The sequence below is a fragment of the Podarcis cretensis genome (assembly GCF_951804945.1).
Source record: "Podarcis cretensis genome assembly, chromosome: 13".
Classification (NCBI taxonomy): Eukaryota; Metazoa; Chordata; class Lepidosauria; order Squamata; family Lacertidae; genus Podarcis; species Podarcis cretensis.
Genome location: NC_137182.1, coordinates 17,706,012 through 17,725,803, shown reverse-complemented (window position 1 = coordinate 17,725,803; position 19,792 = coordinate 17,706,012). Strand labels below are relative to the sequence as shown.

General features: G+C 44.3%; 1 protein-coding gene across 2 annotated transcripts; it reads right to left on the bottom strand.

Moving 5' to 3' along the window:
- Positions 1-1,845: 1,845 nt before the first annotated feature.
- NT5C3B (5'-nucleotidase, cytosolic IIIB) lies at positions 1,846-19,079 on the bottom strand. 2 transcript variants are annotated; one of them, XM_079949989.1, is made up of 9 exons: positions 18,823-19,079; positions 15,540-15,618; positions 14,164-14,233; positions 12,853-12,899; positions 11,997-12,082; positions 10,894-10,983; positions 9,506-9,668; positions 6,514-6,714; positions 1,846-2,112 (listed from the first exon to the last, which is right to left on the bottom strand). In XM_079949989.1, exons 3-9 carry the CDS (start codon positions 14,213-14,215, stop codon positions 1,975-1,977), a joined length of 777 nt encoding a protein of 258 aa, XP_079806115.1. In that variant the 5' UTR covers positions 14,216-14,233; positions 15,540-15,618; positions 18,823-19,079; the 3' UTR covers positions 1,846-1,974. The 2 variants fall into 2 exon arrangements, with proteins under 2 accessions (XP_079806115.1, XP_079806114.1); XM_079949988.1 differs by having other exon boundaries at positions 15,520-15,618; positions 18,823-19,078.
- Between the last annotated feature and the right edge of the window lie 713 nt (positions 19,080-19,792).

The window sequence follows — 19,792 nt, the reverse complement described above, 5'->3', positions numbered from 1 at the left end:
ATGTGGCACAAATGTCAACGGAGACAGTAGCAGCTTAGCAGTTGTGTCTGCTGCAGGCCATTTTAAGAGCTTTCAATAGGCTTGAATAAATATTTATTGTCATACTAGGCCATGAGCTTAATTGCTTTGTCATATCCTCAACCCGGCTCAAAGCATTCCAGGACCCATGGTTCTGTGACAATGGGTAGCACAATTGTCAGCACCCTCTCAAACCTACAGGACCCAGGTTTCTTGAAGGAGAAGGGGGAGGCATGAAAGGTTTGGTAAAAGATCCCATCTTACAAAGGTTACGGAGTGGTTCATAACTTCCTTGCATATTGTGGTGGTGTTGTATTTGAAAAAAGAAAAAGAATTTAGATTAAAGCAGCCAGACAATCAAGCAATATGCATACAATTTTTTTTTCCCAAAATAGGAAATCTCTGTTTTATTATCTTTACATGTCCTTTGAATAATAAAAACAAACACACCCAAACAATTCAACGTTCTTGGATTCTGTGCAGAAAACTGGGAAGGGGTGATTTGTTCTTTGTAAAACAAAATTGGGGCAGGGGAAAGGTGAAACCAAAAATAGTGCAAAAGAAACCCTGTCAAAACGCATGTTTTTTTTAGGGGGTGGAATTGAATGCTTAGAAGATGCCATTCTCCTGCTCTTATTTAAAACTGTCTTGTATAACTCATACAAGAATATCCCATTCTACTGTGCTGTCTCAATGATGAATATTCAACCTGGCTTTCAAACTTCCAATCATATAAAGCTCCCCCCCCCCCCCCGTAACAAACAAGGTATCTTTTTAAAAGATGATTTACCACACATTTGAACTGGCATTTAAAGGGCAAAACTACCCAAGGTAAACATTTGTTTCGTCCAGCGTGCAACAACAGTTACACTCCTAAAGGAAACTGAAATTGTACCAACTCACACCAGTTCCACCCAAACAAAACATTTGCCTCAAGCTTGTAGGATTCCAGCTAGGCTGTTCACCTGCCAAGAGTATAGCCAAGGTATTTTACCCAACTTTACATGCCTGAGTTTCTGCCAAAGACCTCCAACTTTATCAGATTGGTTCAATACAGCAGACGAGCATTCATGTCCTCTTAAATCACTGGCTTGTGCTTTGACTGAAAAGTGAATTTCACCATTGGCACCCCGTATTATACTTAGATTTTCGTTTTAAGAGATGTTTCACATGCAGTGGGGCAGGGGGACTCTGCATATGAATAAACACAAATTGTGGCCTTTTTAAAAAATAGACAATGCCGTTAAGGAAACATTGTCCGAATGTCTGCTGCAACAGAGGAAGCCATAGGACAGCAAGGGATGGTGTGGCTTAAAGAGGAACAGAGTGGCTGACATTGCATCAACCCACACCTAGCAGACAGCAGGCTGCAAACCTGCAGCAACACTTTGCAAGAATCCACTGCAAAACAAGGAATCTGGGTGTTCTCTGCTTATATGAAGCGATCGCTATGTGCACAATCGGGTTGCACAATGCGGCAAAGCCACAAGGAGGTGCAAACAGCCCAGTTTGGAGTCCACAACCCCTTCACATCATCAGCCTGCTGCGAACAAGAACCCAGCAGAAACTCAAACCTGAAAGTTGCCATAGCCCAGGGGTGATTTTAAATGCAATTGGTTCACTCTGGAAATTCGTCCTCGCAACTAAATCTAGCATGAGAAACTTCAAGCGTTGGCTTGCCTTTTAGAGGCCCGATTGCTTCCTCGCAAATTCTACATTTTGGTCCGCCGAGAAATGTACCGCAAGGCGATTCCACATGTCTTGCCTTGTGCAGCCAGGATTGGGTTTTAAGTAAGGAACAGGGTGGTTGAGAGAAGAGGCTACATGTCAGCTCGGCTCAGTTTTAATGATCTAGGATACTGACAATGGCAAGAAACGGGGAGAACTGGTATGTGTCTATGGCATAGCAAAGGGCAGTAAGAAATGGAGGAGGGAGTATCTCTTGGCAGCTTGTTGTCAAGGACAAGTGGGCTGTGTGGCTTGGGCTGTTTCGGCCAAAACGAAACGAAGGATGCCATTTGCCACGTCCAGCGTTTCATCTTTCTCCAGCACAATATCATAGGCTTCAAGGTACTTCCCCCGCTGTTCCTCCACCTGCATGTAGAGAGAAAGAAGAAGCAGAAGCAGAAGCAGAAGAAGAAGAAGAAGAAGAAGAAGAAGAAGAAGAAGAAGAAGAGGAATTTATTATACCCCGCCCATCTGGCTGGGTTTCCCCAGCCACTCTGGGCAGCTCCCAACAGAATGTTAAAAACGCGATCAAACATAAAAAAATTCCCTAAATAGGGCTGCCTTCACATGTCTTCTAAAAGTCAGATAGTTGTTTTATCTCCTTGACATGTGGTGGGAGGGCATTCCACAGGGAGGGCACCACCACTGAGAAGGCCCTCTGCCTGCGTCCCTGTAATCTCACTTCTCGCAGGGAGGGAGCCGCCAGAAGGCCCTCGGAGCTGGACCTCAGTGTCCGGGCTGAGTGATGGGGGTGGAGACGCTCCTTCAGGTATACTGGGCCAATGCCGTTTAGGGCTTTAAAGGTCAGCACCAACACTTTGAATTGCGCTCAGAAATGTACAGGCAGCCAATGTAAGTCTTTCAGGACTGGTGTTATGTGGTCTCGCCTGCCACTCCCAGTCACCAGTCTAGCTGCTGCATTCTGGATTAGTTGTAGTTTCTGGGTCACCTTCATAGGGAGGATGAATAGGTCTTACAGGTACTCAGCACTGGCTAGCACAGTGTTGTTACAGTGGTTTCCAAGCGGTGTTCTAGTTACTTCAAAGATCCTCAGGGGTTCCTCCATGAGATCAGCTATTGCTTCCACCCTGCTCTTCATCACCCAAGATGATCCCAGAGGAGCCAGTTACCAATGCCAATAAAATAACCTCTAACCTAATTGTTAGTTCAGCCTTGCACTAGAACATGTGTTTTAAAGTTAGTTTAAATTAATCCGCAGGGTTAGAATTACTATTTGTTACAAAGTGTGCCATTTGCCTGCAAGCCTGCAGTTCTCACAAATTCAAGAATGCATTCAGATATCAACAGCAAAAGTTCCAAAAAAGGGGGTGTCAGAGTTGAGCATGAGAACTGCAAGCTTGCAGAAAAACGCTGAGAGATTGGCCTGGTGTAATTTAGTGAAGGCCTCGAATGAGACTCAACCTCCTTCTGGCGTACCATTATGGGCCTCCTGGGCCAGGAGCGGATTGGTCCCACATGTACTGTAGAACCCCAGGAGTGGATGAAATATTTTCAAACCCTCTTCTATGACGACAAAGCTCAGCACAATGATCCAAGTGCCTACTCCGAGAATTTACCATATTGGCCTCCTGTCTCCATAGAGGAGGTGGGGAAACTAATTGCCCAACCGAAAAACAACAAAGCCCCGGGCATAGACCACATTCCAGCAGAGCTCATGAAGAACATTATCAGTTGGTGGGCTCCTATAATGGCATCAATATTTACATATATCGATTCAACAGGCATAATACCTGGTTGCTGGACAGAGGCAGTAATTATTCCAATCTATAAAAAGGGTCCTATGGCAGATCCAGCGAGCTATAGACCCATTAGCCTCCTTACTATCCCCAGCAAACTGTATGCCAAACACCTCCACATCAAACTAATTGACTGGATGGAAACTGAGGCGGTTCTGGCAGAGGAGCAAGCCGGCTTCAGACAGGGCAGAACAACAATAGACCATTGCTTCGTATTAGCACACATTATTGACAAATACGTCAATAAAACACGTGGGACTTTATACGCAGCATTTATTGACCTGAAGGTGGCCTTTGACTTGATCTCACGAGTCAAACTTTGGGCTAAACTCAATGCCACCAACATTGACAAAAGATTACTATTCTTGATAAAAAGCCTATATAAAGACTCCAAGTTATATGTAAGAACCTCAGTAAATGGGCAACTAATTGGCCCTGTACCAGCCACCAAAGGAGTCAAGCAGGGCTGTATTTTAGCCCTGGCCTTATTCAACTTATATATAAATGACATGGTCAAATACCTAACATCCCCGGAGTTTCATGCCCCCAAATTGGCCGAAAAATCAATTTCAGCGCTCCTCTATGCGGACGACGCGGTTCTCTTATCACGAACTAAAGTAGGCCTCAAAAGGCTACTAAGAGAATTCTCAGCCTACTGCAGGAGAGATCAACTGGTGGTTAATCACCAAAAAACCAAAGTCATGGTCTTCGCTAGGAGACACAGACATCACAGATGGGAGATGGACAATCAGCCAATAGAACAGGTCAAAATTTTCAAATACCTCGGAGTAGTTTTCCAGTCAACAGGGGCCTGGGAGGCCCATCATAAATATGCTAGGGAAAAAGCATCTCAAAGCGCCAAAATACTGTCTCGCTTTTACTTTACGAAGGGGGGCAGACATATCCCAGCAGCTCTGGAGGTCTTTCAAGCAAAACCCTTGGCGCAATCACTCTACGGGGCCCAAATCTGGACGGGAAATCATTGCTGCACACTTGAAACGGTCCAGTCTAAATTTTTAAGACAGATTCTAGCCGTTCCACCATGCGCACCAAATGCGGCCCTACGGCTGGAGACTGGCCTCCTCTCCATCGAAACCCGGACCTGGTTAAGAACATTCAAAAATTGGCTTTGCTTAAATTTAAACCCATCCGGACTACTACCTCTAGTAGCACGAGATGCTCATAGAAGTCGGTGGTCCAAAGTAGTGCATCAAAAACTACTTACATGTGGCCTCCAAGCACAGCATCTCCTGAAAATGGGTCTCCCCAAGGCAAAAACCTTTATTGACCAGCGCATGAAGGATATTGAGCGGCAGAATAATCTGGCCTATATTAAGAAATTTAGTGCTTGGTACGCTTATTTGCCCCCTCCCACTTTGATTTTCGGGCACCTTATTTGTCTACCTTAACCATTCTAAAACTCAGACGGGCCTTTACACTGGCCAGACTAAATATGTTACCTTCAGCTGTTCTTGAAGGTAGATATCAAAAAATTTCATTCGAGAACCGGCTCTGCCCCTGTGGAGCTGGCTACGTAGAAACTGTGTCACACATTCTCTTGTCTTGCTCCCTATATAAAGATCTCAGGGACGAGACCATCACGCCGCTCCTATCTGCCATCCCGGGCCGCTCTTGTGAAGCCAAATTTTTCTCACTCCTAGCCGACCAGAACAGCTCGACAACAGAGAAGGTTGCCAAATTTATCGAGAGCGCAATGAGACTGAGAGCTGCTATCTGAACGACATCAGTGTCATCACCCGGATTCCTCGCCTAGGATCTTATTATTATTATAATTACGTTTTATTATTATTATTTTATTACCTCTGCCAAGTTTTAAGTACTGAGATTATTAATTTATCTGCATCTGGTTATTATTATCTTTCTCCCTGTCCTGACCGTCCCTCCGAGGTTATATTTATATTTATAATCTTTCAATTTCACTTAACCGACCTGGAACAATCTATCAGAGAAAAGGCCGCCGCCCATGGGACAGAGGGTTATGGATGAATGATAATCCAGCTTCTACCTAGGGTTTTAATAGGTCATAAGATTTTATGGTAACTATATTCGTAATGTATTTTTGTCGGTGTTTGTCCTTTGATGCTATGGCCTGTCGGCTACGCAAATAAAGTCTATTCATTCATTCAAGCTTGCAAGCAAACTTCATGCTTCGTTTGTTTAGCCACTTGAATGAATCTTCATATTTGCCTACTGCTTTGTCTTATTATCAACCACCACAGCGATGCCTTTAACACCAGTTTTGATCTGCAGGTAATAATATATATATCTCCATGTCATAGCTGTCAACTTACAGATTTGAAAATAAGGGACCAGCAGCCTCAAAAATAAGGGATCAGCAGCCAAAATAAGGGATTTTCCAAGCACAGGTATATTCAACTACTGAGACGCTCCGAGCCAAAGGCAGAAAGCCCAGCCAGCAGCCAAACGAAGCCTCAAACGGTGGTTCCCACAGCACAGCAACCCAGCAAAGGGGATGCAGCAAGGGAAACCACCATCACCTCTCCACTGGGAAGCACTGAGCAAAGGCAAGTCCCCAGGCAACGCGGACGATTTGATTGGAACAAGGCATGCAAGCTCCACCCCCCAGTCATTCTTAGACTCCTTATTGGGTGAGCAATGCAGGCAAGCAACACAGTTGGAGCCTCCCTCCTCCCTGGCTGGCAGGGAGGGAGGGAGAGGAGCTGCTTCCTTTGAAACCCGGGAAATTTAAGGGACATCATCAATAAGGGACAGCAGCGGGACACAGCGCTAGGATAAGGGACTTTCCCGCCAAATAAGGGATGGTTGACAGCTTTGCTCCATGCTTTTTTCTGCTAATTTCTGCAGATCAAGCCTTTGTTGACAGCACAAGAAGGGGTGGAGCACGATTTTTTCATGGTCCCATGGCCATTTTCCCAGCTCTCCAAGTCTGCCACCCAAAAGGGCCATCTCACCTTGTCTCAGAGCCCTTCCACAGTCAGCTGTGCCCGGCTGGGTAATCCCAACTCACCCTGTCATTCAGAAAGCCAACCCGAAGGATGTTCTCCACATCAACGACACCATCTGCCATACTGAGATCGCCCATGGAATCTCCAAGGAGTAAGATGTTCGTCCTTGTGCACAGCTGCTGGAAATATTCTGTATCCTTCAGGACCGTGTTGTTCTTGTTGTAGGTGTGGATGAGGGGCTCTTTGAAACCTCGCAGAACTCCCTGAATGGAGGACACAAAAACAAATGAGATAAACGAGAGTCGCAGAGATAGGCAGCTTCTGTGTTGTGTTTGTGTGCAGCCAAACTACTCAGCAGTAATTACTTCAAAGTCGTTAAGTGTCCTTTTCTTTCTTTCTTTTTAATAATTTTTATTGGAAATTTAACATAACATAACCCCCCCCCACCCCACAATATAGAAATCCGCCCTCATTAAACATGAACATAACATACAATAAGCATAACATACAACAATACAAACAACCAAATAAAAGACTTCCTTTATCCTGTATCTGGCCTCCTTATTTACTTCTTATAAGCTGTTTCCTTTATGAATAATTATTAAGATTTTTCTAATTATAACTTAAATATCCACAAAGTCTCCTGCAGACATTAATCGAAACAAGTCCAGGTATGTATTTTAGGGCACTGTTTTGTGAAGTATTCTCTGCATTTCCCCCATGCTTTTTGAAACTCTTGTCTAGTGTGATCTCTAATTGCCTCTGTTAATCTAGACTCTAACAGTTTGTCTTGCCATTCCTTTTTTGATGGCACAATTTCATTTATCCAATTTTAAGCAATTAGGATCCTTGCCGCTCCTGTGGCATAGAGGAATATTTTCTGATCTTCTCTTGCTATACCTGTGTCCGTTATCCCTAGTAGAAAAGCTTCTGTATTTTTCATAAAGTTATACTTAAACATTTTTTTAAGCTCGTCATATACTATGTTCGAGAAGCTTTTGATTTTTTCACAGGTCCAGTGTCCTTTTCAATTTACAAATCATTTCATCTGAAGCTTATCCAGGCAATTTCACAATAAACACCTATATAAAAACAGTTAAAACAATTGCATGTACAGAAATGCTTCAAGATCCAACACAAATAGAAATCTCCTCTTAGAAAGCTCACTGAAAAAGCAAAGTCTTTAAGTTACCATTCTTCTTTAGTTGGGACTTTGCTCAATTTCCATTTTGGGGCTAAGGAAACAACAGACGCAGTAGTGGCATGCCTAAATAACCTTTTTTAACACCTGGGAATTCCCTGGTAACTCAAACTGATAGAAAATGTGCAGCTTGCAGACCTAACACATAGAATAAGAGAACAAGATGAACATACATTTAAAGAAGATTGGAAAATGTTTTTTTGAATATATATGGAGGAAAACTGTGTTTATTTGAAAACATGGGCAGCATTAAGATAAATTCAACAGTGTAAATAAGTTTTGATGGATGTAATCAGTGCTTTTTTGGGGGGGGGGGGACCGCAGAGGGACGAAAACCCCTAAACATTTTGTGAATCTAAGTTTGCCCTCACTGAGGGGCAGTATTTCAATATGAGTAGGAAAATGAGAGTAACCCTAAACCTTTTTTTAAAAAAAGTTTTGATGGATGTAATAATTGAATACTGAATGGTTTAGTTTATATAAAATATGCAGGGATTTATGTTTTGTAAAATGAACCATGGAAAGAGAAGAAGGGAAGTCACTGAAATTTTAAGGTTGGTTAAATGAATATTCTAAAATGTAAAACAGAAAATTTAATAAAAATTATAGAAAAAAGAAAAGGAAAAGTAAAGTATTGCACAGGTGCTGAATGGACAACAACCTTGGTGCTTCTTTGAAGCACCTTATCTAGATCCTCAGGCCTCAACGACTTAAACTGATCCCACGAAACTGGCCTAGGCATTGCATTGGACACTTCACCCAAATTTGTCACAAATATGGAATCCAAGTCATCACAGAGATGAGTGATTTTACCTTCAAAGTGCCTAGCAAACATGTCACAGCACACCTCCAAGGGTTCAAGTACCCTCATCACCAGGCAAGTGTGAATAAACTCCAAACAAACAGCACTGGTGGACAACTACTTGATGACACAATAATAATAATTTTATTATTTGTACCCTGCCCATCTGACTGGGTTGCCCCAGTCACTTGGTGGTTTCCAGCATATACAAAAACATAGTAAAACATTAAACATTAAAAACTTCCCTATACAGCAAAATGATTCCTCACCTGGATGTAGTAAACATGAGTATGTCCTATAGCACCTGTTCAGTCATCTTTGTGACAAATTATCCGCCATATGCGCTTAAAGCTCTCATCCAGCTTATTTCTTTGCCCATGCTCTTCGCTGAACAGCACCAGAGAGGTGTGGTTGTGTCAATGGCTCAATGAGACCTGGGACCAAGTCTCTTATAAATAATTTTTATCACTACAACCGTGGGACATGGGTGGCGCTGTGGGTTAAACCACAGAGCCTAGGGCTTGGCAATCAGAAGGTCGGTGGTTCGAATCCCCACAACAGGGTGAGCTCCTGTTGCTCGGTCCCTGCTCCTGCCAAACTAGCAGTTTGAAAGCACATAAAAGTGCAAGTAGATAAATAGGTACCACTTCGGCGGGGAGGTAAACGGCATTTCTGTGCACTGCTCTGGTTCGCCAGAAGCGGCTTAGTCATGCTGGCCACATGACCCGGAAGCTGTACACCAGCTCCCTCGGCCAATAAAGCGAGATGAGCGCCGCAACCCCAGAGTCGGCCACGACTGGACCTAATGGTCAGGGGTCCCTTTAGCTTTACCTATCACTACAACCAAAATTCTGCTCATCCTGGTAGAGCCTGGGAGTTTCTGGCTGACCCCAGAAGGCACACACCTGCCTTCCATTTATCCCGTCCTATTAATACCATCCCAAAACTTTCTAAGCCCCCCCCACACACACACACACAGTGTTCGGATTGGCACACCACTTCCATGCCAGGGCAGATAGGAGTTGGGGGAAGTGAAGTGGGCTCAACTCACGCTGTCGTCAAAATCCATGTAGTTGGAGACCACATTGACATTGGGATAGAATGCCCCAGCCTGGCGAATTATCTCCTCTAGCACATCACCCACACCTGCCGAGAAGATGAAGAGGGGTACTTTGTTCTGGTGAAGCTGGTCAAATAAGATGTTGAAGCCGTCTCTGAATGCAAGAAAGAGAGGAAGCGTAACGTTCGACGGAAATGGTGAAACACACAAGGCTATTTCCATTCATGGCTCACTAAACCACGGCTTACTGCAAACTCCGAACACAGTCAAAATATTGCAGTGATTAAATTAACCAATTCGTATGTATGCATGGTTTTTTAAAAAAGGAAACATACAATATAACAATGGGAAACTAGATTTAAAGCAATTATTTTAACGCAACATTTTGCTTGGCAATCATTTTAACACAAAGTTTTTGCTTATTATTTTAGTTGCCTTGAATGCACCCTGCTATAGGGATATGGCACACGTTACATGGGACAAACCCACTTTCGACTGGTAGGAAGCCGCCATCAATCCTAGATCACCAACTAGTGTACGTGCATGAGACACACTTCTTGTAATCATGATTTACATCTTAATTGTGCCGTTAACTAAAAACAAAAAAAATGAATGTGTGGAAAGATCCTTAGATAAACCTGTCTCCTCAACCCCTTCCACAAGGATAATAAAGCTGACCTACCCTAGTAGCCTAAATGTTAATAAATGTGAAATGCTTTGAATACATCGAACATGATATATAAATGCTATCATTTGTGACAGAACAACTACCTTTCAGGCTCTGACTGCTTCTCCCTCGTTTATGGCTTCCAGCCCTGCTTCTCTCCCAAATCTCCCCATCCACAGCCATGTTTTTCCTTGCCTAAGCTGGCCAACGACTGCACAATAATAATAATAATTTATTATTTATACCCCACCCATCTGGCTGGGTTTCCCCAGCCACTCTGGGCGGCTTCCAACAGAATATTAAAATACAATAATCTATTAAACATTAAAAGCTTCCCTAAACAGGGCTGCCTTCAGGTGTCTTCTAAAAGTCTGGTAGTTGTTTTTCTCTTTGACATCTGGTGGGAGGGCGTTCCACCTGGTGGTTGCCACTACCGAGAAGGCCCTCTGCCTTGTTCCCTGTAACTTGGCTTCTCGCAAGTTTAAAATATCTGCATTCTGTGTGTCAAGTAGGCGTGTGAAAAATCAGCAAGCCCTCAAACTCCGGAACACAATGGCACACTTCTATTTCAAATGTCAAAATTCTACCTTGCCCTGACAGTGAATTCAGGAAGGGTTGAAGCAGAGGAGGACACAGACCACAAAAATAAAATTGTTCCCCTATCCCACTTGCCCGCCCCCCTCTTCTTGCACACAACATCCAAATTTTGTACCTGAGCATGACATCCGACTCTTTCACAACCTGGGCGATGTCACTTTTCTTTATCTTCTGTTGGGCCAGGAGGTCGTGGGCCTTAGTCCACCTGGAACACACACACCTGTCCTATCAGGGACCAGGAGTCCTCTGTGGGTGTATCTATTGAGCTTACAGAACCTCTAGTTAGTTTGTTTCTCCAAGCACATGAGCGATTCTCGTGTTTGCTTGACCGCCACAGATCAGACCTGTCTCAGGTGATGTGTCTGTGCCCCCGATCCCTTTTAAGATCCTCAAACCTCTCGTTAGTGGTGGAAATGTAAATGTATCATATGTGGTGGACATGTCCCAAGGTGAAAGACTTCTGGGAAAAGATTTATAATGAGTTGAAAAAAATGTTGAAATATACATTTCTTAAAAAGCCAGAAGCCCTTCTACTTGGAATAATAGGTTTGGAATTGCCCAAAAACGATGTTAGACTGTTTTTGTATGCCACAACTGCAGCAAGAATTTTGTTAGCCAAAAACTGGAAATTACAAGAAATACCAACAGTGGAAGAATGGCAGATGAAGATGATGGACTTTTTGGAGCTGGCCGACCTGACTGGAAGAATCCGCGAACAGAAAGAGGAGGAGCATCAAGAAGAATGGAAGAATATCAAGGACTACTTAGTTAGCTATTCTAAGATAACGTAAGTAGAATTACTTGTAAGTACCAAATTGGCCTAGGAGTAAAATATGCTGAATTGTACAACATTTTGGATTGAAAATATTATGAGAAGAACGAAAGATGTTAATTGAATAAGTTAATTTTATTTGAAAGTGGATATTGGAAAACTGCTACAATGAGTTCTATGGAAACTCAGCTAGGGGGGATTCGAGGAAGTCATCTAACAATGATATTTAAAATAGGATTTTAACAGCTAGGATATATGTTTGTTCGGGGTTTTTTATATATTGTAATGTTTTTCTTTTATGTTTGTTATAAAATTGGAAAATTAATTTAAAAAATGGGGGGGGGGGCTCTCATTAATGGAGTTGGGGTGTGTGTGTTCTGTAATGGAAGAAAGCACCCTTCCTCCCCGTTAAGGAAAACATCACCTCCTCTGACACAAATACTCACCATTCTATCATAAGGGGTAACTTGTCCTCCGTGGTCCGGTATGGATCAATTTCAATAGGGTAGTAATGATGGAGCAGATCTTTTAGCTGAAGAAGAAGAAGAAGAGTTTGGATTTGATATCCCGCCTTTCACTCCCTTTAAGGAGTCTCAAAGCAGCTAACATTCTCCTTTCCCTTCCTCCCCCACAACAAACACTCTGTGAGGTGAGTGAGGCTGAGAGACTTCAGAGAAGTGTGACTGGCCCTAGGTCACCCAGCAGCTGCATGTGGAGGAGCGGAGACGCGAACCCGGTTCACCAAATTACGAGTCCACCGCTCTTAACCACTACATCACATTGGCTCTCACACTAGCTAGAACAGTTCCCAGTATCAAGAAAAGGAAGGGGGGATATTTAGCTAGTCAGAAGATAAAACACGCACATTTCAAGGTGGAGGTTTTCCAAGATGGAGGTTCTGGCTAGGACTGGGAAACCAACTGCATAGCCTGCTCCCCATCATATTACGAGGATGGGATAGGTACTGATCGTTAGCCAGTACTTGCTGGGTACAGCCCCCCAAGGGGGTCGGCGACAGAAACAGAAAAAGCATCTTCATGTTATCTGCTATTTGGTTTCTTGCTTGGGGGACTAGTTGCAGGGAAGTCAAACCTACACGGAGACTGTAGAATAGAGGGAACTCAACTTTATTCATGAGGTCTTAACCTCTCAATAGAAGGAATGGAGAATTCTCTGTTTCAAAGCCTTAGTCCCCTCATAGAACTTAAGGCTCCTTGAGCTCCTAACAGCAGGAGGGAATGGAACTGGGAAGTCACGTTTAGACTTTAAAATATCAGCATGGCAAGATATGAAAGCTCATACCTTTTTCTTGCCTTCTTCGCTGATGACCCGGCTGTTATCTATGATATCTGAAGAGACACACACACAAAAAATGCCAAATTCCAAATATAATATTCATTTTTATAAATACCGTATTAAGGTCTGGTTAACTACTATAACAATTATTATTTTTTGTCACGTATACCATTTTTAGTAACATTTTGGTTCCCCTCATCAAATATGGAAAATAACACCATCCCGAGATCTAAATCTAGTATTTGACCCGTGATAAGCCCAATTTTGTAAAATACTGTTTTCCAGAATTCTTGTAGCTTCTCCCAGGACCACCACTTGTGAAAGTATTTACTCAGGTACCATCTGCAAACAACTCTGAATCAGTTTACTCTCATTTGGGGTTAGTGTTCAAAATTAGCCAGGCGCCAAGCACATTTTGCACCTGACTATTAACCACTTGTGACCAAGTGGGCACCAGGATAGTGCCTGATATTTCCACCATCTGGAGCATCATGGCATCTGGACTGCTTTCACACACTAATTTCACATCCAGTAGAATTCTATCAGTTATATTTTTGTCAGGGAACTGCCATCAGAGCTGGAGGCGGAAGGAAGGCTCCAGAGGGATGCCAGAGAGGGTCCCAGTAGGGAGAGAGGCAGCCCATCTGCTGGGGAAGGAAATCAGTGTAACACCAGTGGAGAAGGGGGGCAGAGAGGGGATTTGGAGAGGAGGCTCCAAGACTCTTCGCCAGAAACCAGCGGGGAGAGCACGGGTCCTCCGCTGCCCACTCCCTCCCTGCGCAGAAGACTTCCGCGCAGGGAGAGTAGGAGGAGACTTTGCGTCAAAGAACTTCTTTGCTGGAAGAGATTCAAAAAACGCCCAGACGGATTCTGCCAGCGACTGAGACAGCCACAAAGTGAAGGGCTGTCCAGACAGAAAGGGTTCAACCAGACAACCAAGCCAAGAGTGGCGGCAACTTACGCACAAGCAACCCCTAGAACCATTACAATTTTATATGCACAATTGGAATGAATTTCAGGAACCAAAATGCTTTTTCTGTGCAGCCTGAGCAGGAGCAGTGAACAATGTTATAGTTAATTGTTGTAACTTGTCTTCCGTTACCCCCCCCCCCCACTGCCCTGCTCACGGTGGTGAATAATATTCTTACGTTATGAATGGTTTGTGTCACCATTTTTTTTTTAAAAAAAAGGGATAGGAATAGGCCAATATATATGTGGACTGTCCCAAAGGCTTGGAGGGACCAAGAGGGAGAGATAAAAGTCAGTGGTGTTTTACAAGAGAAAGATGAAATAGCAAAGGGCCAAAACTGGACTCACTGTAGGAAGTAGGGCAGCGCCGACCGTTGAACCCGAACCGAGTCAGAGTCATGTCAAAATCAGAAATGACCTGGAGAGAACAAGGAGGGAAAATGAGAGAGAGAGAGAGAGAGAGAGAGAGAGAGAGAGAGAGAGAGAGATTACAAAGGATTCATTGCCTAGCCCAAGAAACTACTCTACAGATTCAGGGAACCAAGAAATTGGTAACTCTCAAGAGTTACCAGGTAATCTCAGGTGGGCAGCCTGCAGGCCTGTACTGCAGCCTGCCACTGCTACCATCACCGCTGCTGAATTTGTCAAGTGTCACTCACTTAGCTCATCAAACAGCTGCTTGGAGCTGCCTGCATGGAGTGTGATTTAAATGTGGAGGAAGGTGATCTCCCCATTTGCACAACTGCACTCTCTTCAGCCTGCCCATTTGCTGTTTGGTGGGCTAAGGGACAATTCCCAGTGCCTATCAACTGGGGAGGTGGGAAGGCACGATGGAATCTCCGCACATCAAGTGATTCCATCCAGTGATTGGTGCTTCACACTAAACAGGCTCAAAACTGAGACCGAGAAGGAACCAAATAAATTCTAAAGTTACAGTGGGCTGGAGTCATTCCAAGTTGTCCTGTCAAACCGTCAAAACATTTGTTTTTTGCAGCAACGTCACAGGATGCCAGGTTTCGTTTACAGAGGGAAACTCTGCTTAAGACAGATAATAAGCCAATATAACCTTGTTTCTTCTTGCTTTGAAGAAAACAGTATCTAGCATAAACTAGTCAGGCAGTGACCGGTAAATTCAATACATCTTCACCCGAGCTAAAGCGAATTACGTTCAAATAAGTGCAGTTTTAAGAAAGAAATAAAAGTCTGTGTTACCATTTACTACAATTGTTGTGCTTTGGTGACACATGACAAATGAGTCCATTCAATCTTTGCCATAGTTTCATTTTAGCATTTCTATAGCTCCTATATCTATGTGTAATAGTTTTGGATGTTGGTGAGTGTTAGTCTGCCAACTGCTTTTAAATCACTTCTCTGATGCAGGCTGGAGAGATACCAGCAGAAAGCATTAAGTTAACAGAACTTGTTTGGGGAACCTGACTTTTCACATGAAATCCAGATGATCCCCAAATTGCCATATTTCCCAAGAAACAACTTTAAAGAGAAGGCTTCTCATTAAGCCCATGCTGTTCTCATCATTTGACATGCATTTCACTAGTAAATAGACAAAGACAAAAACCAGGCAGCGCCTGAGGTAAAAATTTGTTCTGAGGTTCATGCAGCTGCTTGTGCAATACATCTGGGAAGAGGATGGGTGGGAGGGATAAATTAAGGGTACAACAAACAGATGAATACAGGAGCACGCACCTGGAATTTTCCTACCCCACCTTTTCTGAGGGCTGAAATTACATTTTTTACGCGTTCAGGATCCTTCATTCGGACAGTCGCTTTCTCCAGCTCAGGCACCTAGGGAAAGACACAGCACATGACATTTTCAACAATGCGTGTTCTGTTATTTTTTTATTTACAGTGGTGGCACTGTGGGTTAAACCACAGAGCCTAGGACTTGCCGATCAGAAGGTCGGCAGTTTGAATCCCCGCAACAGGGTGAGCTCCCTTTGCTCAGTCCCTGCTCCTGCCAAGCTAGCAGTTCAAAAGCATGTCAAAGTGCAAGTAGATAAATAGGTACTGCTCCGGTGGGAAGGTAAACGGTGTTTCCGTGCGCTGCTCTGGTTCGCCAGAAGCGGCTTAGTCATGCTGGCCACATGACCTGGAAGTTGTACGCCGGCTCCCTCAGCCAATAAAGCGAGATGAGCGCCGCAACCCCAGAGTCGGCCACGACTGGACCTAATGGTCAGGGGCCCCTTTACTACATTTTTGTAGTGCTACATTTCTGTACTAGGGCCCCCAATAGCAATACGGTTATTGAGCCCCTAGCACAGAAAAGCAGCACATATAAATGACATGCAAATAATACACATTGTTAAAAGCGGAGCGTATAAGTGATATGCAGCATTCATGCTATATAAAGGTCAGCATAAATATAAAACTACAGTTAAAAATAAATAATTAAAAACAGCAGAGCCTTTTAAAATGACATTTACTAAAAAACAGAAGCCCTTTTGATAGGAATTTTAGGACAACTGCCAAAAGAAAAACAGACATTATGTGACGACAGCGGCAAGAATTCTGATAGCACAGAACTGGAAGACTGGAGAAATGCCATCAAAGGAACAATGGCAAGAGAAGTTAATGAACTATGCAGAGTTGGCAAAGTTAACTACATGAAAAAGACAATAGTGACTTTGAAACAGACTGGGAACCTTTTACATCATATTTGCAGAAAAAAAACAAAAAAAATAGAGTCATTGGCAGGATTTAAATAAACATTGGCAATTTTATTTATTAAAAAAAACAAGAAACTTAATAGCACGATAATACAGAAGTATATATAAACAGCAGGATGTAATATGAGATGTAATAAACCAGGGATGGAAGTTGAGGGAAGTCAGCAGGGAAAGGGGAAATTGAAACTTGAATGTAATGTAATGATTACAGACATTGTAAAAATGAAAAACCCAATAAAAATGAATTAAAAAAAAAAAACAGCAGAGGCTTAAAAAAAAAAATCACAGCTGAATAAGAATTATCTCAGTGGGCCAATAAAAAAGTCTTCACTTTTTGATGTAAAGTTTAACAGAGAGAAGGCTAACTTGACCTCCTTGGGAAGAAAGACCCAAAGCCCAAGTACACCCACAGCATCCCCAAATGTAAGCATGGTGTACACAGGTGTGTTTGTGGGTACCTTTCTGCCCAACTTGCTGCTACTCTGAGGAGTCAGTGCCAAGTTGCAGAGAAGGCCAAAGCCTCAAAGGCTTTGAGGGACTTGGACAAATTGGCATTGGGAGCTAATGGGAAGAGAGCAAGTCTCCCATAGACCATCCCAGACAATTCCTGCCCCCTCCCCAGTCTAGTCTTCTTGACAGTCTTGCAAAAGGACACAATTTCTCACCTCCAACCTGCACCCTCTACTTCCCAAGGACCTCCCTGCACTTCCTTCCAAGACCTTCAGCCTTCCCTGAAAGACCCCTGGGACTACAACTTCTACTATCCCTGACTATTTAATTGGCAGGCTGATGGGAGCTGGAGTCCATCAACATCTGGAAGGCAGTGGATTCCCAACCTCTACTTCCAAAGGCTCCTTGCTTTTCCTCCATTCACCAGTTGCACCAACAAACAAGCACCTAGTACAGCCTTTCTCAACTTGTGGGTCCCCAGATGTTGTTGGACTACAGCTCCCATGACCCCTAGGTAGCAAGGCCAGAGCTCAGGGATGATGGGAGTTGTAGTCCAACAACATATGGGGACCCACAGGTTGAGAACCGATGACCTAGAGTATTCATGCTTAGTATTTTGTTGTTGTTGTCGTTTAGTCGTGTCCGACTCTTCGTGACCCCATGGACCAGAGCACGCCAGGCACTGCCTTCTGCAGTTTGGTCAAACTCATGCTGGTAGCTTCGAGAACACTGTCCAACCATCTGGTCCTCTGTCGTCCCCTTCTCCTTGTGCCCTCCATCTTTCCCAACATCAGGGTCTTTTCCAGGGAGTCTTCTCTTCTCATGAGGTGGCCAAAGTACTGGAGCCTCAGCTTCACGATCTGTCCATCCAGTGAGCACTCAGGGCTGATTTCCTTCAGAATGGAGAGGTTTGATCTTCTTGCAGTCCATGTTCTGCTTTAAATCTCCCACCACGTTCACCGAGGGGAAAGACCTATAACAATCTAATTTCCCCCTCCTCATCCCCAGTCACGGACCCCCCACAATTCCACCCCAGAGACCCTCTCTCGCCTCAAACCACGTGAAACCTGACCCCACAAACATGACCCCCCTCCCAGGTAACCTTGCATCAGGGCAGCTGGCTTAGCAGAGCCTAAGCTACAAGATCGGGTCACTGCCAGCTTGAATTTGCACAAGCCACTCCCTCTCTCTCTCTCTCTCTCTCGGCTTTAGCCTCCACCCCTCCTGTCTGCAATGGGGGGTGGGGTTGGGGAAATAATAACACTGGCCTACCTTACAGGGTTGTTGTAAGGATTACATAAACATAATATCATAAGCAAAGCAAAGCTGCTCCTGACAGCTGTCTCCCTGGCACAGAATCCCTCCCATGTCTGGCGACCTCCTAATAAAGAAGGGGAACTCACGCCCCCCAGACAGCTGCTTTCCTGGACCCCCACCCCCTCCTTCATACTAAACACCCGCCTTATGAAAAGATCAGCCCCTAATTCTGCCATATAAACACACCCCATATTCTGTTTGGACAAGCGCAAGGCCGCCTCCAAAAGCCGCATCCTCTTCCCACCAGTTCTGGCTTCAGAAAGTGGGTTTCCAACATGTCTCCCCACCCCCCAAAAACCCAACACACTTCCGCCTCCCCACACCTCACCCTACAAAACGAGCATATTCATAGCCGATGGTAGGGGCGATGGCTTGGAAGCGCTGTGCAATTTGCTTTGCAGCCAAAATACAAAAAAAACCCCACAGATCTTGAATTAAAGCACCTCGTGTTTTTTGGAACGCGTATTCTCCGACGGCTTGCAAAAAAAAAAAAAAAAAAAAGCGCATTTTAGCAAAGCCACCTTCCTTTTCCCGCCCGCCTTCCCCAGGATCTAACCATGATCTTCGCCCAGCAAGCCGTCCCCGGATGACGAGGAGTTTTGTAACTGGGATCGAGAATGGAGAAAGCCGGAGAAGGAAGGAGAAGAAGGAGGTGTCCTTGCCTGAGCTGGGCAGGGCTCCGCAGGCGCCTCCTTCCTGCGTCTCCGCCCCTCGGGGTCTGGCCCGAGTTCTTGGCTGCTGCTGCTGGCTAAGATCCGGGGAGAGGTTTCCTCCCAGCTGCTTCGATCGCGGCCGGGTTGCTCGCTGCATTTCCCGCCCCCAAACCCCACTCCGCCTTTCCCCCCCCCCCGGGATGGGGGTGAGGCATCTGGGGTCACCCTGCCTTAGTTCCACCCCGGGCGGAGTTGCCGCCTGCAAGATCCTGATAAGCGGACCTTCTCGCTCTCGCGCGCAGCTACGCGGCAGCATAATGTGAGCCAGTGCGGGCGACGTTCCTATTAGTGGCATTGCCAGACTCCAAAAGTCAGATTTAAGCATGGGTAGGCAAACTAAGGCCCAGGGACCGGATCCGGCCCAATCGCCTTTTATTTCCTGCCCGGGGACGGTCCGGGAATCAGCGTGTTTTTGCATGAGTAGAATGTGTGCTTTTATTTAAAATGCATCTCTCTCTGGGTTGTTTGTTGGGCATAGGAATTCGTTCATTTTTGTTTTTATTTTGAAAATATAGTCCGGCCCCCCACACGGTCTGAGGGACAGTCGACCGGCCCCCTGCTGAAAAAGTTTGCTAACCCCTGGATTTAAGAAACGATCCCTCAGCCAAAGTGAAGCATCTTTATATATATATATATATATATATAGGCATTCATTTATCTTCTCTTCTATTGTGATTTGCAAAGGGTTAACTACAAAGACAATTTTTCTTTTTTTGGTACCGTACAGAATATTTTTCCTTTGTTTTCTACATGGATGGTATGTCTTGTTTTTTCTTCTTACCTTACTCTGTGCACTTGTGGTTTTGTAGTTTG